At 38.3% G+C, this 27,223-nt stretch overlaps 1 protein-coding gene across 1 annotated transcript; it reads right to left on the reverse strand.

The window, feature by feature from the left end:
- Positions 1–1,359: 1,359 nt before the first annotated feature.
- On the reverse strand, positions 1,360–27,205 carry ERCC4 (ERCC excision repair 4, endonuclease catalytic subunit). The gene is made up of 11 exons (XM_044981245.1): positions 27,026–27,205; positions 25,123–25,303; positions 20,315–20,510; positions 18,456–18,663; positions 14,379–14,559; positions 13,889–14,017; positions 12,732–12,842; positions 9,309–9,897; positions 7,160–7,252; positions 6,308–6,420; positions 1,360–3,211 (listed from the first exon to the last, which is right to left on the reverse strand). The coding sequence occupies exons 1-11, from the start codon at positions 27,197–27,199 to the stop codon at positions 2,478–2,480; spliced, it is 2,709 nt and encodes a 902-aa protein (XP_044837180.1). The 5' UTR covers positions 27,200–27,205; the 3' UTR covers positions 1,360–2,477.
- Positions 27,206–27,223: the final 18 nt, after the last annotated feature.

Genomic DNA, 27,223 nt, shown 5'->3' on the forward strand with positions numbered 1-27,223 from the left:
CTTTAAATGAACACATTTAATTAATTTGTGGGGAAATAACAGAATAAGATCTTCAGGGCAGGGAACATATCTTAAGGATAATGTCTAGACCCTAACACAATTGGATCCTGAATGGGGTCTTTGGGTGTAACTATGTTACAAATAATAATGCTGTATCAATACTAAATGCTATTTTTCCTTAAAAAACACAGAAGTCCAGTATAAAGTAATGCTAAATTGACTCTATAAAAACAAAAAGCAACTTAAATATTATACTTGATTTACTTATACCACCTTTATTGTATCACTGTCAAAGTCACATTTTCATGCCCTTCACTTTCACCATGTGCAATTCTAAGAAACGCATGAGGGAGCTGATCCAGCTGACAGGCAGTACAACTAAAATGACAGTTCTTGTACTCCATAGTGATCCAAACACATAGAAGATACAGATGTGCATCCTGGTTTTGTTCCACTGTTTACTTTTCTGAAGGAGTCTGCAGGATAAACGTTCATGACAGCCATAATCTTTATAAGATTAATAGACATGATTTTTCTTCTCTTCTTACAATCACTTGTGTGATTTATGATACTTAGCAGCAGCTACTTATGATTCCTGGCCAAAGAGCTTTACATTTAGCCATGAAGCAATACCTTTTTATTCAAAGGGGAAAAGAGTTAGATTGTTAGGGTTCTAAAAAGCTGAGAAAAGCAAGGAAACGGAGGATCACATTCCACACTTTCAAAAATCCTGCAGACCTCTGTAATAACTAGACAAATGGGGCGACAGAAGCACAGCATTACAGCTGTTAGACCAAAACCAAAAGCTTTGCAGAATTTCACCTAGAACCAAAATATATTTAATGTTGAATTTGGTTTCTGCAGAATAAAATTTTCCATTTGAAGGCCTGCAATAAATAGTACACTTAGATGAGTCCCCGAATGAAGCATTTAATGACAAATTCACAGATAATTTAAATTATTTATGTACAGTAAACACTAAAAGACAGTGCACAGTAAAAATCATGAGGCCAAAAATGTCAAACTCAAATACAGCAAATATATATATTTTTCTGTACTGTAGTACATGCAGGTTTCAAATCAGTGAATTGCTAAAATATATATTGCTCTTAAGTGGTACATAGTCAAGACTTTGTAAATGTTAAGTGTAAATGCATTAGTGCAGGGGTAGGCAACCTATGGCATGCGTGCCAAAGGTGGCACGCGAGCTGATTTTCAGTGGCACTCACACTGCCCGGGCCCTGGCCACTGGTCCGGAGGGCTCTGCATTTTAATTTAATTTTAAATGAAGCTTCTTAAACATTTTAAAAACCTTATTTACTTTACATACAACAAGTTTAGTTATATATTATAGACTAATAGAAAGAGACCTTCTAAAAACATTAAAATGTATTATTGGCACATGAAACCTTAAATTAGAGTGAATAAATGAAGACTCAGCACACCACTTCTGAAAGGTTGCTGATCCCTGCATTAGTGCTAGTGACTGGAAGCTGCATTTATCCCCATGGGCAAAAGCAGGCTCTGAGATGCAACTGTCATTTCAAACTTCTGCACTGAACGTACCTCTTTTATAACAAGTGACCCAGTAATTACTGGAGAGAAATTAGATTTCTACTCCCATTCTGTGCTACCTAAAAATGCTAAAAGTCAGCTCTCAGGTGAAAAGAAGTAGCAGCACTGAATCTATGTATATATCTTCCATTCAAGGCACTCAAGTGCATAAGACATTTAATAGATGTCAGGTTTTAAAAACTGTTCACTTTTCAAGAAAACTTCACTTTTGAACAATAATTTTATATGCTAGAAAAAATATCCTTTCATACAACAGAAAGACCAACGAACCCAAGAGGGTGCCACTTTTATGTATTCATATTTCTGACCAAAACAGAAACTTCTGATAGGAAGGAGGATTGTCAAGTTAATGAGTCATCCAGTTATTTTCTTTCAACAGAGGCACAGAATTATGAGCATTTTAACAGCTTCCCCACTGTCAATGGAAGAGCTGTAATTTAGGGAATTCATATGTTGACAGAAAGGGTGGTTTATGGATATTAAGGGCAAAAGCAACATATTATGCAAAATGGCACCCATATTCCACCAATCTGAAATTTAATACATCTTCACTTATATAAGTCAGTGTACATGTCTATAGCCAGTTTCTCTTATTTTAAGAGACTCTTCTTCATCATTTAGCACCTGATTTTGGTAAGTCCTAAGACACCCTTCATTTAAAGCTGAACTACTCCAGAGATGGCAAAGACATTAGGAAGAATAAAATGAAGCACTAATTAATGCTGTTTAAAGACAACTTGTCTTTTGTACACAAAACTTGTTTTCAACAATAAAGACCTCCGGAATGTTGAAAAATGGTGGAATGACATTAACAGGACACAACTGTCTATACCAAGAGAAAATTAATATCTAATAAACTTTGCCAAAGTACTATTTAAGGCACATCAGTATGGCCTAATTAATCATCTTTTGGTTTTCGCTTTAGAAATGGCCTCTGCATAGGATATGTGAATGAAGTCATAAAGCTGCTTAGCATTGACAGCGTTGCCCAGAATTTCTAAGAGTTTGTCCTGTGACAGAGTTACCAGCTCTGAAATGCTCTTAACGTGGTTCATTAAGACACGGCAATTTTTGGCATTTACACCTGGTATTTTTAATAAGAAATCCTGTGGGCCAGGGTTATACTTGTCTGACTCAGGAACGATTTCAGAATCTGCTGTAATGGCCATTGCTATTGCTGCATCAGGCTGTGGCCTGTTCTGTTTCAACTCCTCAAACAACTCAGCAGTGGCATGGGGAGACGGACACCACAGAATACGTAACCTTGGGAAATGAAGAGTAAGCAGGGTGAGTTTAGAAGTAATATCGTTACTGGAAATCTCTTGATGTAGAGAGCCTCGTGAAGTGAGAGAGAAAGATTTGCTAGGGTCGAATTCAATCAGAAGAATTGGTCGCTTATAATAACGAGACATAGAAATACATTGGGAATAGAGCCTCCCATTATTTAAAGAACCGATCAAATCACTGATACTCTTCCGCTCTATGCAGATATCAGGGGTGAGAATGTAGTCTCCAACTTCCAAAGTAACAGGTTCAATGTCAATACCACGACGATGAATCAGAGATGGAAGCTCACTGCGAAATTCTCGCATATCCACTACTATAGTCTGTTGAACGCTCTTCTGTTCCTGTCCACCTAATGAAAAAACAATTTATAGTGAATCTCTTTCATATGAGTGACCTCTGATTCAGGTCTTTTACATCTATATCTATACAGATATATATTTACCACTGTATTTTGCATAAGACCACACGTTTAAAATTCTGCAAATACTTTTATAAAATCTCAATGTTCAGGGTTTGTCATTTAATTAACAAATTAGGAAAATCCTACAACCCAATATGTAGTATAGTTTGAATATTAGGGCACTAACATCACATCCAGAGTGTTGGGTTTTTTTTAAAACCTCAAATTGGAAAAACACCTTAAGGATATTTTCATTGCTTTCATAATGGATGGATACCACCCCTTCAACCCAGAGATCCCAAGTTTAGTATGGGATTTACTATACCATTGAATCAGCCTATCACTAATTTAAAAACAAACTAGCATGCACCTACTAGACAAAGTTTTAAAATCCAGCTGTATTGAGCATATATAAGAATTTACTAAGAAGGCGTTGCAAGATCTGTAAGCCTTGTGAGAGGAATTTAAACTACAGTAAATGGCTATTGAGTAATTATGATTCAACTGGCTGATAATGAGATTTTAATCCATCTGTAGACAAAAATCTATTTAAACACATTGGGCAAATGTAGGCAAAAAAAGTTGTACTCAAAGAAAATTATGCTTACCGTAAACTCTAAAAAACAAGGAACACTGACAGTTTGGTATGTACATGCTCATATTTACTCCCAACCGTCCGCCACCCAAATGGGATAGTTTATCATATTATTGATGTATCTGGGCCTTTACATATTTGCAGGAGGACAAGATCCCACCCTTGAATATAAACAAGTTTGTCTCAAGAGCTGGTATAGATGGGTCTGGGAAAGATATAAGTGATGGAAAGCTAAGTGAAAGTAGCAAGTTTTAAGGAGGGATTTAAAAAGATAAAAGCAATTTTGTTTGTCACACAAACTAAAGTTCCAGGTGTGGGTGGAGGGTGGTCAGTATTAAACTGAAAGTGGGAGGAGACAAATGGAGCATAATGGAGAACAGATTAGGTAGAGCATATGGCAAAAGAGGAATGCTGAAGGAAATGAGAGCCAAGATGTAGGCAGGAGCAGAGCTGTGAAGATGATGGCAGGGGCAAAGATGAGAACAAGGAGTTTGAATTTCTAAGGAAAGGAGAGAAAAAACAGTGAAGACACTGAAATAAGGACAAACGTTGTCAGAGTAGCAGCAAAAAACGATGATTTTTTTTCTGCAATGTTTTGGATAGAAAGCTGAGAAGAGACACATATTGAGGATGTATTATGTATCTACTCTCTGCTTTGTATCCAAAACACTGCAGCAAAAATCTCCTTCCTTTTGCAACTACTCTGACAATATTTCCCCCTTATTTGAATCCCTTCACTGGCTTCTTCTCTCCTTTGAAGAAACTATTTGTGGAACACTCAAAATTAATGAATACATTTGCTTTTGAGGATGAAAACTAAACCTTAATCTTCCATCAACAGAGCTGTCAGTTGGCTGTATTTGCACATTTGTTAGGTATTGGCTAAATTCTGTTTACCATAAGCACGGTCCTATCTACCAAGTTTTTGGATATTCATATTAGTTTTCCTATATATGTTTATCTTTCTACATTCTAAGTAGTATATTCTGTGTTCAGTTTGCAAATGAAACCTACTCACTCTATAAATCAGTGGGAATTTTGCACATCTATCAAAGGAACAGAAGGCCCTGATGCCCAACTTTTCTGCTTTAAAAGGACAGCAGGCTTCACACAGCAGGCATCATTCACTCTGGCTGAGAAGAAATAAACAGGCCTCCTTACAGAGTCAGTTAATACAGCTACTTTATCAGTCAGATGAGTTGGCGGTGTGAGCTGCACAGCACTGCTTCCTGCCACCTTCCAAAACTTATAGCACCGCTTCTGCAGCACTTCTAAACATTACTTGCCCAGGCAACTAGACTTTCAGTCAAAAGAAAGATTTTTTTTATAAGGCAGTGCAGGACATTTAAGCGACAGACCTGGCTCTGCATGCAAATTGGACCAAATTTAGTCCCAGATCAAGTGAGTTCAGCTCTCAATGAAGATAATGGGAATTGCACCCACTGTCAATAGAGCCGATTTTTTCCCTATGTATTTTTAAATGCTCTGACAGGTATCTTGGAGCATTATGCCAGGCTCTGTACAAAAATCCTTTTAAATGGCACCCAAAGGTGTGCTAAGCACTGTATAGACACAAAATAAGACAGATTCTTGCCCTGAAATGCATGTGGTATAAGTACATAACACATTCACAAAGGTGTTCAGAGAAAGGATACGACACAAGATGACTATAAGCAAGAATTTAGTTACACTTTAATCGTATTTAACTTGTTCCTTTTTTATCCTTATGAGCTGATCTTTTAGATAGTTAACTTCTGCATGTCTTTTATAAATTTGAGCCTTTGATTAGTACCCTACTTCTTAAAAAAAAAAAAAAAAGCCAGCCACTTTCCCTCTTACTGCAGCACCTGTAGCCTTGCCCTGAGGAGTTCATCCCTACACCGATTTGTGTTCACTCTCCTCCATGCATTGACTTATATAAAACAGATGCATCTTGCTCTTGTGGAAAGATATTGCTGTCACTCCCATTCTCTTTCTGCCTTAAAATCTCATAATGAGAGAGAAGGGACAAGTTCTTTTGCCCACTGAAATCAACTGGAGTTTTACTATTACTTTAACAGGTGAAGGATTGAGCTCTTATCAATCAATTTGAAACATTAACTGCATAACTGCAAGTCATGACATCTTCCCTCTAATCCAGGAGGGTAGGATGTGACTTTCTACAAGACTCAGCCACAAAGATGGTTAGATTTACTACATGCCATTTCTACACTAATGGCATGTAGTAAATCCAAGGTTCTCCATTTTCACCTCTAAAGGGCAGGATGCACTGATTCTGTAGCACTTCCTAGACTCTGAGGACAGAGATCTGAACTCAAATGCCAAGGTGTTACTGCTAGAGCATGCACGACAGATTTCTGAAATAACAATATGCTAGATATTTCTGTCAAACACCTCTCATTATATAACCCAAAGCTCTACAAGTAGCTCGAGGAATTGCTAAAACTCACCTGCTTTGCGTGTGTCAGTAGAAACAGTTGCAGAAGTAGAATCTCTTATGAGATCCAAGTTTGTTTCATCTCTGCCTTCTCTTTCCTCAGGGATAACCATGCTGGCCTTCTCTCTAATGAATTATTACCAGAGGAACAGATGCATTTGGAATTACTTGTATTATATTTCGTAGCTATTTAGGCCTGGGTTTTCAAGGATAAAAGTATGCCAAAAACATTTTCTATCTGGCTAAACAGCAACAAAGAACTCACATAGTTTAGTATTGCCTGCAAATCTGATCAGAATTACAATTTATTTTATCTTCCAGGTCATGAAGAACCAGATTCTGCTATCCTTATCATCATGATTAGTACTTTACTCTGTGAGGCGCCTCATCTGATTTGTGTGGGATTCCTCCTGAAATAAGGCACTAAACACGTGACATTAGCATAATCTAGCCCTAAGTATCAGCACAAACATTGAACTCTGTGGTATCATCCCAAAATTTAATGCTCTCTCCCTCCCATGAAACTACTATATAAAGCCATGAAAACCCACACAAGTTGCTCGGTATCTTGCAAAACTTACTATTCTGGAAACCAAGAACAAAATTTAAGCTAGTTTCTCTTACAATATTGGTACACGGCTGTGAATATCATCCAAAAGGCTGCTTGAGCCTGTCAAATTTCTGACTTTTTGGGCAAACAGGTGTTTCAGAAGAGGACTGTGGAAGACTCTCTGATTAATGTTGAAAAATTAGTAAAATTGGAAGCTTATACAGACATAAATAAGAAAAAAACCTATATTTAAGAAGTGGACATAAACATGAAACAGTTGATTTACTAGAAAGCTAGCAAGCCCACTTAAGTTACCGAATGAGTTTTTCAAAAGCTTCTTTTTCTTTTCTCAGCACAGTGAGATAGCGCTGTTCTTCTGTCGAACCTCCATATATAAGGAAATAAACCCTGTAGGTCAGGAAACAATGTACTTCACGTCACAAAACACACAATTTTATCCTGAAACCAACATGAACATCAGTATTGGAGATAAGCAGCTTTAAGTGCTTGAAAAATAAATATTTGACTAAAAATAGACTCCATTATTTACACTTCTACTAAAGTTAAACTGATCAAAATTAATCTGTTAGAGTTCTTCTATCCAAACAACTCCCCTTTTTCCAAAAGAAGGATAAGTGTTAAACTCTGGAATGCAACGGAGTGGATGAGACAGTTACCTGCTCAGAGCTGGTTTACAAGACAAGCTAATCCTTTTACAAAAAGCAAGGAGGAAATAAAAACGGAGAGGTCATGTCTTCCTTGCAGTTACATGCTGTCTTCTCAGAATAATGTTTATAAAATAAATGAAGAGGTGGGAATACTTTAAAGAAAGTATTATGAAAGAACATAAGTTATGAGAAAAACAACAAACTGAGATTTAGTATAACTTCTCTGTAAAGGGAATCATCGGGTCCCCTTTTGCAGGTAAATGTCACATTCACCACAGCCATCATGTATTTTGCATAAACACACATGTGGACAAGTTAAGTTTCTATTCTATAAACATGCACATAAGCAACTCATATGGATTCCTGTAATTAATTTGAAATATTAATAAAACTATCAACAAATGTCTTCAGCAGAGCAGTGTTCAATTTTTGCTATATCAAAATGTCAGACAATTATGTCAGTTAATATTCTTCTGCACCTCTTCCAACAATGTGTGAGAAAAGCTATTGGTTCTTGCGCCCATGTGATGTTTATTGCATCTGGCTTTCCTGCCCTCTCCTGAAGTATTGAGGTTGACATGATTTGACTACATGCAACTCCACGAACAGGTGCAATAAACTGCACAATTAAAAATAAGATACATCAACTAATGGCCCAGCAGCTACACATTTAAAATATTTTATGGATTTCTGCAATTTTAGGTACACTTTTAACCCCATCCTCTCCAGCTGGACCTTAACTCAGTATTAGATATACATTACTTTCTCTATAAAACTGTTCTTTCAACTGCAAGGTGTACACATATTTATACTTGTATAGTAAATCCTCTTTAAGTTCACACCCTACCTTATTGCAGATTAACTTTCAGTAAATCATAGCCTAACCTTGCATGTGAGAAGTCAAGCAGTCATTCAAGTCAAGACTATTGCACTAGCTCAAGAGGGCAGAGAGTTAGCACTGTGTTCAATTTTAACTTTTGCATTTCCTGATATTTTTGCATTTCAGTTTGTATCCTCTATACTACAATAAATGCAAGTTTTTTATTTTATCAATTTATCCACAGTGAACAACTTACATGGAGCTATTTCCATCATCTCTCTTCCTCCCTCCCCACCATGTTCAAGATATAGCCAAGTGTTTTCTTGATGACATATCTGAAGCGTCATTAACATTAGAAAACTTCAAGCAGAATGATCCTAATTTCCGAATCATGTTTTCCTGTACCTGCCCTAACAATACGTTTCTGAATAATCTGCCCAACAGCAGGGTTAGGCTTCAGGATGAGTGTAAAGAATAAACTCTCAGAAGGAGCATATAAATATGAAAACAGAGGAGCTTGGTCGGGAAGCAGAGAGAATTTAGCAAACTCCCTTTGGATGTACAGCCAACATGAAATGTTTTATACATACCTAGTACTAAACCTCCCCTACACCACCCAAGAAGAATATCTACAAGATGAAATAGGAGATCTTTAAAGCAGGGTACAATATATGTAATTGATTACTGGTGCATTAATAAATTGTTAAGGGGGTTTGACATCCACTGGAGAAATAAAATTATATATATATATTTTTTTTTTTAAGAAGGGTAAATTACAGTCTACATGTTCTTCAATTTTTAAACTGAAAAAGAGACAGATTAGGAATTAGATAGAGGAAAACTAAATAAAGCCATTAATTGATTTTCTGGGTTCACTTCCAAAAGATCTCAACAATGAACATTTTGTTTTTGGTTTTGATTTTTTAAAGAGCTAAAATTAGAGCAACTGCATTCTGTTATTACCAAGTCAACTTGCCTCAAGGGCTTCCCAGGCCTGCTTGCCTTGTAGATTTCCAGCTGCCGAACAAAAGTTAGTTCTGCATCATACAGCACTACATATCTTGGTTCCACTTCATGCAATAGCCGAGTGAGAGCATAGGGGTCACTACAACCCTGCAATGGATGAATAATAGTAAGAGGGTTTTTGAAGATACCATAATAAGCATCTGATGCTAAATTTAGATGGAAATCTTCAGGTTTGGTTTCCTCTATATTGATTTCTTCGCTGCTGCTTAATTCCTTATAGCCCTCCATCTCCTCTCCTATGTCTTCCTCCTCTGTTTTTCCCATCATTTGGGTTAAAGTCAAGTCTTGTTTCTTCATGATTTTGTTTTGTTTTGAGCAGGCCTCTACTTTGGCTTTTTTAGCTTGAGGTCCTTTGTCCGATTTGGCATTTCCTTTGGACTTGACAGCTTTTCTATCCTTAATCCACGCTTCTCCAGCTCTTTCATCCTTCCCAAAAGTTTTGTTATAGAGCCTCATTAAAAGTGCCTCTGCTCCAGCAATAATATACTCTCTCAGTTGTGCACAAGTTCGGTCATCACTGGCACAAATAAGCACTTGCCCTGCAGTCAAGAAATAATATTATGTTTATAATTTGTTACACTGCACTTTTTTATATCCAATTACAAGAATCCTCTTGGGCAGAGATATAAATTGTTTTAAAATGATCTCAGGAGTACGCTTGCCAAATGTCTTTACACTTTTTACTAGTAGTTGCTCTGGAATTTTAGGGGCAGTCTAAGTTGTGTGATTTTTTTTTTTGAACTGAACAAAAATCAAAGCACAGAAAGTCAATGAAAGTTCATTGTTCTTTACTCCTAAACTGTCAGAATCAGAAATGTTTTTCTTCTGACCAATTGAAATGAGACAGATGTAGCATATAGTGTAACTTTTTTTTTTTTTTTGCACCATGGAATGAAATGAAAAAACACCACATTAACTGAACCTGTTCTAATTTTCAACCATTTCCATCTGCATTAATGAGCCCAGAACACACAAAAGCACATAATGCTATTGTCATTTGAAGTCCCTGACTGACTCTTTTTGAAGACTGAAGCTTCCCCACAAGTTGCTTCAGGTGGACTCTTACCTCACCAAGGGGTGGGGCCAGCTGATGCTACCATAAGAGCACCAGGGGAGGGGAGAAAAGATCACTTGTGCCCCCTCATTGTCTCCCAATAGAATTTGGTACAGTTTAGGGGAAGGATAACTCGACAAAGAGGTGAGACAGTAAAGGAGCTAGTCAAGAACAACTATGCACCACCCCCACAATCCAGCATCTACAGCACTCAGGGGGTAGAGGGGTGCCAAGTAAGGTGCTGCACTCTCACAATGGTCCAAGCTTCACAAGATGGAATGAGTTGTAGCTCAACTCCACCAGATTTTAAACCCAGAGCAAGATCATGGTGTCCCCCCAAACCTGGAAAGGCAGCTACACTACTAGGAAGTGCAAGTGAGTCACACTCTTGTGTAGCTCCTATGGCTTTGGAGGATTTATTGAGGGGGAGATCTACTTGTCAAGTGTTTAAAAGTGCTGTAGGACTTCCTCTTCAGAAGGCTGGAGTATGTACAACCACTACAGGCTTACAAATAAGGTATACTAATTGTCATGGTAATTGACATGACCATGTAACAATAGACAAATATAGTTATTTCAAAGATTCTAGTTGTTTTCATGGTGGTACAATGGCGGTTAAGGGTGCTTGGGTGACCTTAACTAAGTACTGGCATCACTTGAATGTTTGGGTCTGGATTTTTTGAGGATAAAGTGCAAGGTTAACGTTGAACTTCCAGAGTAATGTTCGTTTTATATTTTTTATTGAGAAAGCTATTCTCAAGGATTTTGGGGATGAAGTTAGAGTCTTTAATCCTTAAATACAGGTTAATTAAGTGCTTTGTCTGGAAAAAGTTATTTTCCACATATGGCTTAATTATATATCCTCTACCTCACACTTAGCAATGAAGAGGAGAGGAATGTTTTCACCTCAGGAGCTTTTGTCGGGACCAGTTTTTATTACCTGTACCCTCTTTGAAATATAGATATGCTTGTATGCAAGAGACTTAATTAACTTTGCAGAGACTACACACCTAGTCCATCCCTTCATTGATATTTCACTATATACAAACTACTAGAGGGGTATAAACAGAGTCTGCCTGTCCAGGAAATATCTTAATCTAGGTAAATTGTGGGTGGGATTTAAAAAAAGCACATGATTTAGGAGCACAAGTTCCATTAAAACTCAATGGACCTTGTGCTGCTAAGTCACTTAGGCTATGTCTACATGACAGACTTCTACCAATATAACTGTGCCATTCAGGGGCTCAAAGAGGTGTGAGCCCTAACCAGACTTTTGTTGCCGCAGCTATGTCGTAGCATAGAGACAATTATACCAGCAAAACTGTGCTTTTATCAGTATAGCTTTTTTCCCCTGCTCAGGCAGGAGGTTATACTATATCGTTAAAAACCACTGCTTTCTTGGTATAGCAATATCCACACTAGGACCAATTTGCTAATATATATCAGCATTCCTATCCTGGCAAAACACTCTTACGGTAGACACATCTGCAGTGGTGCTACCTCTAGAATCTAATTGATTAGGAATACAGGCTAACCTGTTTCACTTCACAGATGTCTCTAATCAGAAACCATAAGAGATGAGTGAAGGTGGTGGTGGTGGGAGGAGAAGACAGTTGTGGTAAAAATTTTAATAGTCTGTACTGTTTTATCCACTTGACTACCATATCTATGTTTGGTTGGCTTAAGAGATACTTTTTAAAGGCAGGCATGCTCCCACCTTGTAGGTATGTCCACAGGTTAGAGTCCCTGTGTGCATTCTTAGTCTCCTCCAGGTGATACTGCATAGGGTTGCTCCTTAAAGTACTGGGTGGCAAAAAGGGGTGGAAGAGGGGCCTGACAGGGAGCAGAGAGCGTCCCCTACCAGGTCAAACAAGGCAGGAGAAAAGAAAGATCGGGAGAAGCCACCAGGGCTAGTGGGACATGGGAAAAAGAGGCATATCTGAAATGAAACAAGAATAAGAAAATGGACAGTGAAAAGATAAGATGGTGGCAACCATGGCACCAGGGGATAGAGTGGGAGAGGGCTAGGATGCCCACATGCCAATCATAAAGGTGTAGTCAACATAAAATGTTGGTTGCAACACTGATTTTAAGTTATGGACTTTCACAGGTTAATGTGTTCAAAGGCACATTTCAAATTCATAAATTTACAGTGCTTTCAAAAGCTCATACCTTTTTATTTTACACAGAACTTCTCTCTCAAATTCATAAATATTACACATCTAGTCCTCTGGTAAGATATATTTCAGAAACATAATTGCAGTTCTGTTCTCTTAAAAAACAGATTAACCAAATGAGAAACATTTAGTACTCTCTCACCTGGCCCGCCAAGATCCTCACTGTTGTTGTTCTCAGATTCAATCTCTTTCAATACTTCTCTTAAGGCCTCCCACTTTGGGTTGCTTTCTAAGACCAGTTCCCTTTTCAGTTCTGAAATACAATAAAGGAGAATTAATTTAATATAGCAGCTTTCACAGTCAACATATTCCTAAGAGCTTCAAAATAATGGGTTAGATGCTGATAATGTAACGGCTCTTGGCAAATTCAACAACAGCCCACATTTGCAACTTGTTATGCTGGGGGGTGGAGGAAGGCAATAGCTATCATATAAACCTATTTTTAAATAGGAACAAATGCTATTTTGAAACAAAGATAAACATTAATATTTTACTTGTTTAATTTAAAAACTCTTAATTATAAGATTGCTTTTATAACTGTGGCTATACATACACTTATATAAAATGAAAATAACATCAGACTAATATTAAACTAAACATTGTAGTGGCTCAAGAACAATTTTACAGGACCTCCACCAGTGACCTGCTGTGCAACCTGGGCAAGTCACTTTAACTCTCTGTGCCTTTGCTTCCCCTCCCATTCTGTCTTGTCTTGTCTACTCTAAGCTCTCTGGTGCTAGGACTATATCTCAATGTGTTAGTACAGCACCTAGCACAACATGGTCCTGATCTCAATTGGGGTATCTAGGAGATACTGTAATACAAATGTACAGAACATTAGAAACAGCATAGTTTTGTAAACTGAACTAACAAACCAGTGAATTCATGCCTTCTTTCTGAAGTTATGAACCTATCTTTTTAAGTGTAGCAGACTAAGAACTTTTGATTTATATTTTGGATTTATAATTAGCAACAGCAGATAGTCCTGCAAGGAGTAAATTCATGTTTCTAGGTAGTCGGTGTGTGCTTTGCCTCTAGAACTCCTTACAAACTACTAATGTTACCTAACACCTATATGAGGCTTTCCAGTAGTAGATCACAAAATACTTTAAAAAGTGGCTAAAGCACAACTATCTCCCTTTTACAGATGAGACTCTGACATTTAGAGATGAAGTAACTTGGCTGAAGAAGATTTTTTGAAGGGATCTTTTAGTAAAACATACTTCAGAATAAAGACAAATTCATTGAATTTGAGTTTTTGGTTCACAAAGAAGTCAGCATTAGAAATGCTCACAATACCTTTTCCCTCTTTTATATCCATTTTTTCAGATACTTTGCTTTTCTTACTTATTTTGTCATCTGAAATGCGATAAACTCTTGCTCGAGCATTTACAAACATTGAAGTACTCGAATCAAGAAATAGCCATCCTAAAGGTGGAGGAAGACAATATTAATAGTCAATTAGGCATTTGCAACATGCCCACTTCAACCCCCTCAAAAAAAGAAAGCCCAAAATCTTCCGTCTGAAACAGTTGTGCTACATGCTTGTTATGTAATTACTGGTTTTGCAAGATACAAAAATGCAAGTTTCTGATATATTTTATACATTAAGTAACAGCAGTTAAGTGGGAGGGTGAAAGCATTAACTGTCAATAAAACCTCCGTCCTTATGGCTAAGTACATAAGCTTAATTAGAAACTTTAGTATGGGTTTTTGACTATTCAAAAATAAATAAATAAATCAAGGTTTCACTCACGTATTAACTTCTAGGATGTTATTCACCTCATACCTGAATTCTGACCAAATGCTTTTTCAGTTGCTCTCAATGACTCCACAAGGTTAAGAAAAGTGACACAATCATACTGAGTTAGATACTGTAGCAAAGTACGTAATATCTTCAAATCCTGAACCAAAGATTTCGTCTTAGCTCCAAGTTGGTGCCAAAGAGGATCTAAATAGTGACGAATTGTCTAGAAATATAAATTGGAAAGTTAAGTGTTGCAAACACAAACTTCAGAAATCTATGCTGGAATGCATCAGTAGAGCCTCGTGAAACTTTTAACATTTTTTGTTTTGTTTTTTTTTGTCAGGAATTTATTGTTCATTCTTCCCTCCCATGGGGAGGGACTATGGCTCCAGCCCCCTGGGGGTGTGTTTGGTTCCTGCCCCAGGAGGGAGGAGAGGAGACCCTGGGTTTATGTGTGTTGATTCCTGCCTCTGTGGTGTGAAAGGCCCTTGAGGGGGTGGTTGCAGAGCAAGCCTATCCCCCACTCACCCTGGAACCTGTGCTATGGGGCTGGGCCTGGCATCCTGCTCCAGGTGTTGTTACCTGTAATACGGGGTAGCAGTACCACTCACTCAAATTTGGCCTGACCGCCCCTTCTGTCATGATGATAGAAGTGTGGCCAGGCCAAACCCCAGTGGTGCTGTGGACACGCACACCAGGTCGCAGTGCCTGGAGCTGGGAGCTGTGCTCAGCCCTGCAGAACAGGAGCTGCCACTGCAGGGTAAATTTTTCATTTTATTTTGTTTTAATCTTTGTTTTATTTCATATCTGCAAAAAACCACAGGGCTCTACACATCAGTCCTTTTCTTTGTAACAGATTTAGGGCCTGAATCAATATCCACTGCATGTTTCCACTGACTTTCATTGAGATTAAACTAGCTAGAGACATAAAGGGTAACAAGAAAACATTCTATAAATAACTTAGAAGCAAGAGGAAGATCAAGGACAAGGCAGGCCCATTATTCAAGGATGGGGGAGGGGGAACAACAACAGAAAATATGGAAATGGCAGAAGTGCTAAACGACTTTTTTGTTTCTGTTTCCACCAAAAAGTTTAGCAGCAATTGGGCATCGAACTTAATGAATGCCAATGAAAATGAGGTAGGATCAGAGGCTAAAATAGGGAAAGATCAAGTTTAAAATTACTCAGACAAGTTACATGTTTTCAAATCACCATGGCCTGATGAAATATATCCTAGAATACTCAAGGAGCTGACTGAGGAAATTTGAGCCATTAGCAATTAGCAATTATCTTCAAAAAGTCATGGAAGATGGGTGAGTTTCCAGAGGACTGGAAAAGGGCAAATATAATGCCAATCTATAAAAGAGGAATAAGGACAACCCAAGGAATTACAGACCAGTCAGCTTAACTTCAGGACTTGGAAAGATAATGGAGCAAATATTTAAGCAGCAATCTGCAGACACCTAGAAGATAATAAGGTGATAAGTAACAGTCAGCATGGATTTGTCAAGAAGAAAGCATGTCAAACCAAACTAACAGCTTTCTCTGACAGGGTAACAAGCCTTGTGGATAGAGGGGAAGAGGCAGATGTGTATATCTTGTCTTTAGTAAGGCTTTTGATACAGTCTCGCATGACCTTCTCATAAACAAATTAGGGAAATACAAACAAGATAAAGCTAGTATAAAATGGGTGCATAACTGGTTGGAAAACCATTCCTAGAGAATGGTTATCAGTGGTTCACAATCAAGCTGGAAGGGCATATCCAGTGGGGTCTCACAGAGCTCAGTTCTGTTCAATATCTTCATCAATGATTTAGATAATGGCATAGAGTACACCTATAAAGTTTGCAGACGACATCAAGTTGGGAGGGGTTGGAAGTGCTTTGGAGGGTAGGATTACAATTCAAAATGATCTGGACAAACTGGAGAAATGGTCTGAAGTAAATAGGCTGAAATTCAATACGGACAAATGCAAAGTACTCCACTTAGGAAGGAACAGTCAGTTGCACACATGCAAAATGGGAAATGACTGCGTAGAAGGAGTACTCTGGAAAGGGATCTTCGGGTCATAGTGGATCACAAGCTAAATATAAGTCAACACTAACAGTGTTGCAAAAAAAGCAAACACCATTCCGGGCTGTATCAGCAGGAGTGTTGTAAGCAAGACAAGTAGTAATTCTGCTCTACTCCGAGCTGATTAGGCCTTACTTAGAGTACTGTGTCCAGTTCTGGGTGCCACATTTCAGGAAAGATGTGGACAAATTTGAGATACAGTCTAGAGAAGAGTAACAAAAATGATTAAAGGTCTAGAAAACATGACTTATAAGGGAAGATTGAAAAGATTGGGTTTGTTTAGTCTGAGGAAAAGAAGACTGAGGGAAGAACATGATAAAAGTTTTCTAGTACATAAAAGGTTGTCACAAGGAAGAGGAGGGAGAAAAATTGTTCTCTTTAACCTCTGAGGAGAGGACAAGAAACAATGGGCTTATATTGAAGCAACTGAAGTTTAGGTTGGACATTAGGAAAAACTTCCTAACTGTCAGGGTGGTTAAGCACTGGAATAAACTGCCAAGGGAGGTTGTGAAATCTCCATTATTGGAGATTTTTAAGAGCAAGTTAGACAAAGAGCTGTCAGGGATGATCTAGATAATACTTAATGCTGCCTTGAGTGCATGGGACTGGACTAGAAGACCTCTCAAGGTCCCTTCCAGTCCTACAATTCTATGATTTTATAGTCATTGTATCAGGCCTATAGTGTCCAAATACAGGTATCATTACAAGTGTACAGAAGTTTTATAACAAAACACATTATAGTTACTTTGCCAAAAGTACCCAAATAAAAACATATTTAATAGTTATATTTACAATAAGTAAACGAGTATCTTGGAAATTTAGCGAAATATATGCAATTTTATATAAAACATAACTGAACAATTAACAGATATCTGCATCCTCTACTGCATTAAGTGTAGATTTTTCTTCAAACACAGCTGCTGGGAGAAGGAAAGAGACAAACACACCTATCTAATTTCACTTGAGCTGCCCTGTGGCCTTAGTATTCAGTACACTTTATTCAGTGAAAGAAGAAAGCACCATATCATCTTATTCTCAGAATAGACGAGTACCCTCTAGAGATGGGCAATTCTGGTATTTTTATAAAACAAAAACATTTTCTACAGAAAGCCTCATGTTAACATAAAAGCGGAGATAATGAATGTAAGTAAACTGTGTCACAAAGTGAATGTTGAAGTATGTGGTTGTACTCTGCAAAAGTACATCAATCAAGTTGCAGCTTTACTACCAATGGCAATATAAAGCATTGTTAATGACATACAGCAACTCGATACAAAAACAAATACACTAGGGTATATGCTGCTTTCCATGCATAGGAAGAGATCCTACTAATAAGAACATGAACATGCTGTCAAGAAAGAAGTACTGTATACCTTATTATCTCTTCTTTAATATTAAGGACATATTCTGAGCAGAAGCTGTACAGCCATCTTAAATCTTTAAAATGCTATTATTACACAGTAGGTAAGATAATATATTTTATTGGACCAAATTCTGTGGGTGAGAAAGACAAGCTTTTGAGCTCTTCTTCCACCCTCTCTCTCTAATATCCTGGGACCAACCCAACTACAACACTGCATACATTAGTACATAGTAACAGATGGTAATTATAAATCTTACTTTCCCATTCAATATAGCTAACTACAAAAAATAAGGAATTAAACATAATAAAGACTAAATAGCTAAGCTACATAGAAATAATTTAGTCTTTAAAATGTTAAAAATTGTCCCATTATTGTTATTTTTGTTACCATAGCCCTAGTTATGGAGCAGGACTCCACTGTGCTAGGCACTGTACAAACATAGACCAAAAAGATGGTCCCTGAGATTACAATCTAATTTTACAATGGCAACTACACACAATCAACACTACAGATTACTACAATTCTCAATTTACAATGGCAATGAGCATGCTGAAGGTGAGGTTTTAAATTGCTTCTAGATATTTTTTTGAATTATAACAGTACATTATTTTAGAGAATGCTAACTAGTAAAATGACCTGCATTCTTTACGGTTACATCATAGCAAACAAAAACAAAATTTACCTTGTCAAAAGGTTTTCCAATAGCATTTTCTAATGATAAGTCTTCTACTTCAAGAGCTGGGTTATAGCGTTTGAGTTCTCTCAGACATACATTCAGGATGTCCAGTATAGAGGTCTGGATGGTGAGCATGGCAGGGGTCATGGATACATGTATTTCCACCACTTCAGGTTTGTGTTTCTCTAAAAATGAATTCACTGCTATATGAAACCTAGGGAGAAAATAGCTTATGAAGATTTATATGAGCAGTACAGAATCCTTGCAGGCTTAGTGCCACAATTATTTAATACATTCACATAAAATGAGGCTTAGAATCAGTGTAAGTTAAACCACCATGCTAACTGAAAAGTGCACTGTGAGGGCAGTTGCCAGTGTGTATGACCAGCCTCAAGAAACTATGCTTTGATCACACCTGTATTAGTCCTTGTCAAGTATCAATAGAATAACAAAGCTCATACTCATAAGGAGATGGAGAATTACAATATTATATAGCAGAACTCCATTTATCTGGTCTAACTGGGACTGGGGCCAGACCAGATCATCAAAACTCCAGATAAACTGGAGAATGGGAAAATGCAATGCTGCAGCACCATCTATGGGCCACAGGAGAGATCACCCACTTCTGGCCATAGTCCTGGTTGTTTGGTAAAAACGGAGAGATGGTTAAGGGTGGGTCAGATAAAGGGGGTTGTATTGTATTCCACGGAATAACCATGGATAGGCCAAATCCTGCAGTCCAGTGGAAAGGAAAAATCCCATATCGCAGGCAGAAGAATAGGGTCTAAATCCTGTGTAGCCCAATAAATACACTAGGGTATATACTGCTTTCCATGCATAGGAAGAGATCCTACTAATAAGAACATGAACATGCTGTCAAGAAAGAAGTACTGTATACCTTATTATCTCTTCTTTAATATTAAGGACATATTCTGAGCAGAAACTGTACAGCCATCTTAAATCTTTAAAATGCTATTATGACACAGTGGGTAAGAGAATATATTTTATTGGACCAAATTCTGTGGGTGAGAAAGACAAGCTTTTGAGCTCTTCTTCCACCCTCTCTCTCTAATATCCTGGAACCAACCCAACTACAACACTGCATACATTAGAACACAGTAACAGCCCAATAAATCCTGTAGACCCCCAGCCGTCCATACAAGTATCAGGACCCCTTTATAATGCTCCTCTCAGCTATTCTATACCCCAGTACATAGAAGGGAATTAATGTTGATAATGGAATATGGTATGAGGAGCAGTTGCTCATCTTATCTGCCCCCTCCAAACTTAAGTGCACATCTTCCTGACCCACTGAACCTCCAACTTGTAGAGGGGATTTCATGATTTAGAAGCAAGAGAGCATTGTGCATAGCCCCTGTTCACCCTTTCCTGCCCCAATTAAGCTCACTTTTGTTTTAGTTGTAGAAGGGAGCAAAAGCTTCTGAAGTTACTGCTTACAGTGGCATGTGACAGACCAAAGGAGGAAAAGGTGAGTGGACCACTTGACAAACTGGGCTAAAGAAACAGTAAAGTGGGATACGACAGATGACTTTCCTATCCAATGCAAAAAATGTTCTCTGTATTTTCAATGTTCATTGTCTCACCTGGAGACAGACAAGAGATTTCAATCCTGTTCCGGGCTTTGCTCTGACTCACTATGAGACCTAAAGCAAATCGAACTCTGTGCCTTAGTTTCCATCAGTCAAATGCAGATATTCTTCAGATGCTATATACACATTTAAAAGATCTTAGCTTTTGATTTAAAGCTGGATATTGAAGACATAAACCTAAATAAAAACTACCACAATCCAAAAATAAGACTCACAGTTAATAAAAATACATTGTGCAGTAGCAAGGAATCTTACCTTGGCCAAAGATAAAGTTTCCGTACAAAGAGATTTCTCATCACTCTTTCCACATGACAAAAGCCAGTATTAAAGGCAATGGCATTGTCTGTAAAAGCTTTGATGAACCCTTTCTTGTTCTTCTGGCGAAAGAGTCGCAAGATAAATGCTTCCTGACAAGACTCAATGATTCTGTGTGCTTTGTATACCAAAATGCCTGGTAGAAGATGAGGTTTTGAGATTACACAAATGGAAAAAAAAGTTAAAATATTGTGTCTATTTTTCCATAAGAATGTTTTATTCTTTTAATGTTTTGCCAATTAACCAGCAATAGGAATTAAAATCTTCTATCATATGCTGCAAATATGGCATCATGTAGGACCAGTTAAAACAGTTCTCAAACCCCACAAAACAACTCCTTCTCCTGAACACTATAGCTGTGTTAATAAGGCATCTTTAGACAAAAAATACTAATACTTAAATGAAAAGGAGACAAAAAAGGAAAACAGTAGGGCTTAATTTGGATTCTCAGAGTTACATTAGAAAATTCTGGAAGTTATCCTAGGAATTTAAGATGCTGGTAAGTTAGACGAAAACACAGTATTATCAAATTGCAACATAGGGATTTTAAAGGCCACATTATTAATTTATCTACAAAAGGCTGTAACCTACAGAACTGAAACACCTGATGACATTTTGTTCAAGCTTCTTTCATTACTAAAGAACCCTTCGAGACATTTCTTTAGCATATTTTCTATGATTTTCATAGATTCATAGATTTTAATGGCAGAAGGAATCACTATGATTCTAGTCTGATTTCCTGCAAAACACAGGCCATAGAATTTCACCAAGGCAATGTCTATGAAACCAATTGTTAAAATGCTAGGGTAGACAAGGCAAGTTGTACTTTAAACATGTGTTAGGTGGTTGAGTTAAACCATATGGACAAGCCTAGGGGTTACCTCACCCAGTTGAAACTACAACTTGCCTTGTCTAGGATTTAAACCCATTATTTAACACACATTAAAAAGTATTTTTTCCTAGTGAAGACAAGGCCAGTTAAACTATAGCATCTCTTTTAGAAAGACATCTAAATCTTGGTTTAAGGACTTCAAACTCCAGAGAATCCACCATATCCCTAGGTAAGTTGTTCTAATGATTAATCACCTTCTTGTTAAAAAAAATTGCATCTTATTTCTAGTCTGAGTTTGACTAGCTTCAGCTTCCAGCCATTGATCTTGTTATGCCTTTGTACATTAAGTTTTGACATGTCTAATCATTCTTCTAGTACTTTTCTGAACTCCTTCCAATTTTTCAACTTCCTTTGCAAAGGACTGACCGTATTTCAGTAATAGTCTCACTAATGTTGTACATAACAGTGATAACACCATTCACCTACTTTTATTCCATATTCCTCTGCTTAAATATGCAAAGATCATATTTACTCTCTTCCATTACCTTATCGCATTGGAAGCTTATGTTCAGTTGGTTATCCACCATGATCCTGAATTCTTTTTAAGTCACTGCATTTTGAAACAGAGTGCCCCCAATCTTATAACTGTGACCTACATTCTTGGTTCCTGAATATATGACTTTGCATTTAGCTATAGTAAAATGCATGTTGTTCAAATAAGCCCATCTTGCAATGTGATCCAGATCACCCTTTAGATCTGACCTGTGCTTATTTACCACTCCACCAATTTGTGTTATTTGCAAACTTTATCAGTAATGATTTTATATTTTCTTTCAGCTCATTAATAAAGATACTGAATAGCATTGGGCCAAGAACCAGTAGGACCCCACTAGAAATGCTCCCACAGGATGTGCACTTACAATTAATTTGATATCAATTGGCCAGTTTTTAATTAATTTAATATATGCTACATTGATTTAAAAACAACTACATTCCTATAAACTGCTTAAAAATACTTATCTGTTTCATTGTTCATGCAATGCTGATTATATATCATCTACTACTAATGTGTGAATTTGTAATAAAATTGCTTGTGTTCTCTAGCACTTAAGAATATAAGCCATACTTTTACAACAGGAGGGGACTCTTATCCTGGGGAACAGTGACTCTGAAAGAGACGTGGGGGCATGTGGATAATCAGCTGAACATGAGCCCCCAAGTGTGCTGCTGGGGCCAAAAAGGGCTAATGCAATCCTTGGATCGGTAGACAAGGGAATAATGAGTAGGAGTAGGGAGGTTATTTTACCTCTGTATTTGGCACTGGTGCAACCACTGCCAGAACTCTGTGTCCAATTCTGGTGCCCACAATTCAAGGATGTTGATAAATTGGAGAGGGGTCAGAGAAGAGCCAAAAGAACGATTAAAGGATTGTAAAACATGCCTTCTAGTAAAAGATTCAAGGAGTTCAATCTGTTTAGCTTATCAAAGAGAAGGACAGAAGGTGACTTGATCACAGTCTCGCAATACCTCAATGGAGAACAGAAATTTGAAAATAGAGGGTGTCATTGTTCCTGAAGGAACTTCACCCCTTACTCTTTCTTTAAAGGCATCTGCTTAAGACTCAGACCTCTAGTCGTCACCTTACTTGGAGCAAACTGTTGTGACTCTCTCCTTTTAGATTGGGTATTTAGGTTACAATTCCTCCTTTATTTCATTACAATTATTCCAGCAGGTCTGAGTTTAGTTCAGCACTTGCAACTCTTCTCTCTCACAGGGGCAATGACAGAGTTAACCAGTGGCCAGGCAGCTTTTGTAAAGCAAAGTATTATTTATTCAGAACAAAAGCATTACAGAGAAAAATAGATCTTAAAAAACAATAAACCATTTACACGCAGTCCTTAGCTTAGCTGGCAGTCATCCATTTTCCACATGGAGACTATGGAAGGTTTCAAAGTCTTTAAGGCCCTTTCCACAGGGCCTGTTCCTCATCATCACAGCATCATGCCGGTTTTTGGATTGGGTAAGAGTGATCCCTGTCTCCATGTAAGAGTGGTCACATTATACATTTCTCACTTCTTTGTTTGCCAGGCTTCTTCAATCAGGTCAAACTATAATATGCAATTTCCCTCAGGGGTAGGGTGTGTGGGACTTCTCCAGACTTCTTTATCTGCCTAGGGATTTTTACATTTATTACCCCTCCCTCACCACAAGTTACCAGTGATTTTAGTTCTTGCAGGAAACTCCTGTAACTCCCCCATGGGACCAGAATATAATCCAAGCTCTTCAAAATACATATAATGTATATGAGCGGTTCTCAAACTGTGGGTTGAGACCCCAAAATACATTGTGACCCTGTTTTAATGGAGTTGCCAGGGCCAGCATTAGACTTGCTGGGACCCAGGGCTGAAGCTGAAGCCCAAGCTTTACCCACACCCAGGGTAATGGGGCTCAGGTTGCAGCCCCCTTTCCCCTCACTCAGGGTGGCAGGGCTTGGGTTCCCACCCCCCACCCCCCTCGGGTCATGTAGTAACTTTATCCTCAGAATGCGGGCGGGGGTCGTGGTGCAAAGAAGTTTGAGAAACCCTGATGTATACACTTGATACAATAATCTTTGAATATCTCATGTTTTCATAATATCTATCACAGAGGTTTCTTCAGTCTAGCAGACAAAGGTATAACAAGATTCAATAGCTGAAGGTTAAAGCTGGACAGGTCCAGATTAGAAATGAAGAGCAATTTTTTAGCAGAGAGAGCAATTAACCATTAGAACATATTTCAAAGGGTTGGGCTGGATTCTCTGTCACCGGAAGTTTTTAAATCCCAATTGGATGTTTTCTCTGAAAGACTTTCTCTATTCAGCCATAGCTATCGGACTTGAAACAGGAATTAAATTCAGGTAAGTCCTCTGGCCTGTGTTATGCAGAAGTTCAGACTAGATCTCAACTGTCCCTTCTGGCCTTATAATCTATGCTTAGATTATAAAATGTAAGTTTTTTTCATAAAAGAAATGGATACATTGTTTGCATGTCTAGAGAGATCAGATACATTTAAAAAGGAATGAGAACTTCACACACATTTTTTCTAGAATTATTCCATCCTTTCCATTATATCCAATACCATTTCTAATATTCCAACCAATGTGTGTAGCAGTAAATGAAACTCTAATAGCTATGGGCACGCTGACATCTAGTGGTAATAGCATCAAAAGAAAAGACAAAGTTATAAATGACCTGCAAAGGATTTTTTAAAAATTGGTTTGTGCCTTTTTTGTTATTTCTTTTGTACAGAGGCCTAAAAGATGGGAGTTGGAAGGTTCTTATTTGTTCTTCAAACTAGAAATATCAAGAATGTCAAGACTCATCTACCCCGGTTTTGCTGTAGGACCTCTTAAAGTGACCCTTAAAATGACCCTAACAGAGTGGGAGCTCTCACATGTTTATTGAAGGGATGGAATATTGGATCTGTAACAAAGATTCACTTTCTCCAAAGTGTGCATTTATCAATTATGTTTAAGCATTAACAAAATCCAGAATTTTATTTTCTGGCTAAAAATTCCTTCCTCTTCCAATTTTCAATTTTGGGGGTCTTGTGTAATTATTGTATTAGCTCTGCAATCACGAGTGTGTCTTCTAGGCTAGACAAGATCTAAAATTCTAATATTCATAAAACAACTAGAAAAACACACAACTTTCAAGTCTAATTTATATAAAGCAGAATAAAAGGCCACACGCTTTTCACATTGCCTTTAACACAGGCATTGTTACTGCAACTTTCACAAAGGCCTAATTCTTCAGCCCTTTCACCCATCAATTGGACTACCCATAAGTAAGGGTTGCAGAACTAATCCCTGTCTGTATAGGTGAAGTAAAAGGAGAATAAATAGAAAATTCTTAGCTTGCTTTCACTAAACTCTTACCAGTTATAAGATCTGAAGGAATTCTATCTGTCAGGAAATCCACCACAAGAATTCGACTTGTTGCGAAGAGGACACCACCTTGTGTGTAAACTTCATATCTACAGTTGGTTGTAATTTCATTGGTAACACGCCGAGGAAGATGAACAACTCCATCTGACCTCAGCTGATCAATAAAATACTCCTAAACCGAACACATGATTAGAACACAGTATTTCACCAGGGTAAATGCTTTGATTAAACAGATGCAAAAAATTATAGATTTCTATATTCTTTGTTGATTTTTTGGGGGCTGCCACAAAAAATCTACAAAGTAGTAGCCATGATTACCTACATAGCTAGATGCAACATATATTTTTCTGGTCAAGTATTATGGGTAACATTTTCAAAAGCATCCAAGTGACTTAAGACCCTAAGTCTTATTTTTAAAAGTAACTTAGATTAATAGAAGAGTGAAGGACTGTCTTTCTGTTCTGTTTGTACAGTGATTAGCACAATGTGGTCCTGATCCATGAGTAGGGCTACTATCACAATACAAAGAATATATTTCACCACATACCTGCATTTCAGCAGAGAATAAAGTGACCCATTTGTGTAGTCTGTGTATCTGTTTTTAAAAGAGTTTTAAGATCCTTTAGGATGAAAGGCCCCAGACAAATGTAATATTGTAATACGTAACCACAGAATAACATGATTATGATCTTATTTATATAGGGCTTTTAAAAATACACACATATAGACTGAGGCTTTTGTCAGTCAGGGGTGTGAAAAAAACATACCCCTGACCAACATAAGTTTCAATGGCAAAAGAGCTGGTGTGGACAGCACTATGTTGGCAGAAGAGGCTCTCCTGTGGACAGAGCTAACGCTGCTTGTTGGGGTGGTTTAATTATGCTGGCAGGAGTGCTCTCTCCTGCCGGCAAAGCACAGCTACATGGGAGACCTTACAAAGGCACAGCTGTCCCGCTCTAAGGTCTGTAGTGTAGACATAGCCTAAACCAGTGGTTTTCAATCTTTTTTTGTTTGCAGATCCCTAAAACATTTTGAATGGAGGTGTGGACACCTTTGGAAATCTTAAACACAGTCTGCAGACCAGCAGGGGTTCATGAATCACAGGTTGAAAACTACTAGACTAAACAAAAGGGTCACTTTATTCTACACTGAAATCCAACTGTGTAGTGAAATGTAGTAACTAATTAATAGCAAGTATTTGCTTATACAAAATGTTTACAGGTAGCTAATAGGTCAGGTTGCTAACAGTAAAGCAAACAAAGTTTTTATTTGATTGACTGTTCACTAGTACTTGGGTACAGAATTTGCCCAATTCCATTCAACATACATCTCCATCAATGAAACACAATCTTTAATAACCAATGATCAAGATCTAAGTGTATTGGCAACTTCAGGAGCCTCGTATCTCCTACCATTCTGCGGAGGTATTGGTTCAGCACCAACTCCTCAAGGCAACTCCCCCGCCCCATCACAACTAGTTCTGGGTACCAAGATGATTGACATACCCGGTCTAGAAAGTGGCCACCACCTGACACTGCTGAGGAAGGAGAACGCACTCTGACTATGAGGAAACACGGGGGTAGGTTTTGGGGGAGAAATCGCACCACAATCCCTGGAAGAGGGATTTGGGGCAGGTAGGTGTGTATGTGAGGGAGGGATTTAAACTGCATCCCACTCGCCGTGGGAGTGATTTTGGGGACAGGGGTGCGCATGTGTGTCAGGACGATCATATCCCACTCCCCGTGACGGGAGGAAAGGTTCCCACCCCCGGGAGAGGTGGTTGGGGACAGGTCGGGGGAACTGACCCCCAAGGGGAGAGCTGAGGGAGTCTCTCCCGCCCAAAGGAGCCCAGTAGTCAGGGACTCTCCCCACGCCCCGGGCAGCAGCCCCTCACCTCCTCGGCCGGGCTGGTGTTGAGCACTAGCACCAAGCTGGCCGGCTCGCAGTAGAGGCGGAGGAAGCGCAGCAGGATGCGGTCGATGCCCAGGCCGCGGGCGCAGATCACCAGCCCGTCTTGGTGGAAGAGATCCAGGAAAACCTGGTTCTCGTGCTCCAGCGCCGCCGCCATGACCGGCTGCGCTGACAGACCAGC

Source organism: Mauremys mutica, chromosome 11, assembly GCF_020497125.1.
Source record: "Mauremys mutica isolate MM-2020 ecotype Southern chromosome 11, ASM2049712v1, whole genome shotgun sequence".
Classification (NCBI taxonomy): domain Eukaryota; kingdom Metazoa; phylum Chordata; order Testudines; family Geoemydidae; genus Mauremys; species Mauremys mutica.

What these genes read in the sequence shown, in the direction of transcription:
- ERCC4 (XM_044981245.1), bottom strand. Translation starts at nt 27,199, where the DNA reads ATGGCGGCGGCGCTGGAGCACGAGAACCAGGTTTTCCTGGATCTCTTC. An exon ending in TCCTTCAGATCTTATAACTG is followed by an intron (nt 20,511 to 25,122) that starts GTAAGAGTTTAG and finishes ATCTTCTACCAG; the next exon opens with GCATTTTGGTATACAAAGCA. An exon ending in TTGGAAAACCTTTTGACAAG is followed by an intron (nt 14,560 to 18,455) that starts GTAAATTTTGTT and finishes TTATATTTCTAG; the next exon opens with ACAATTCGTCACTATTTAGA.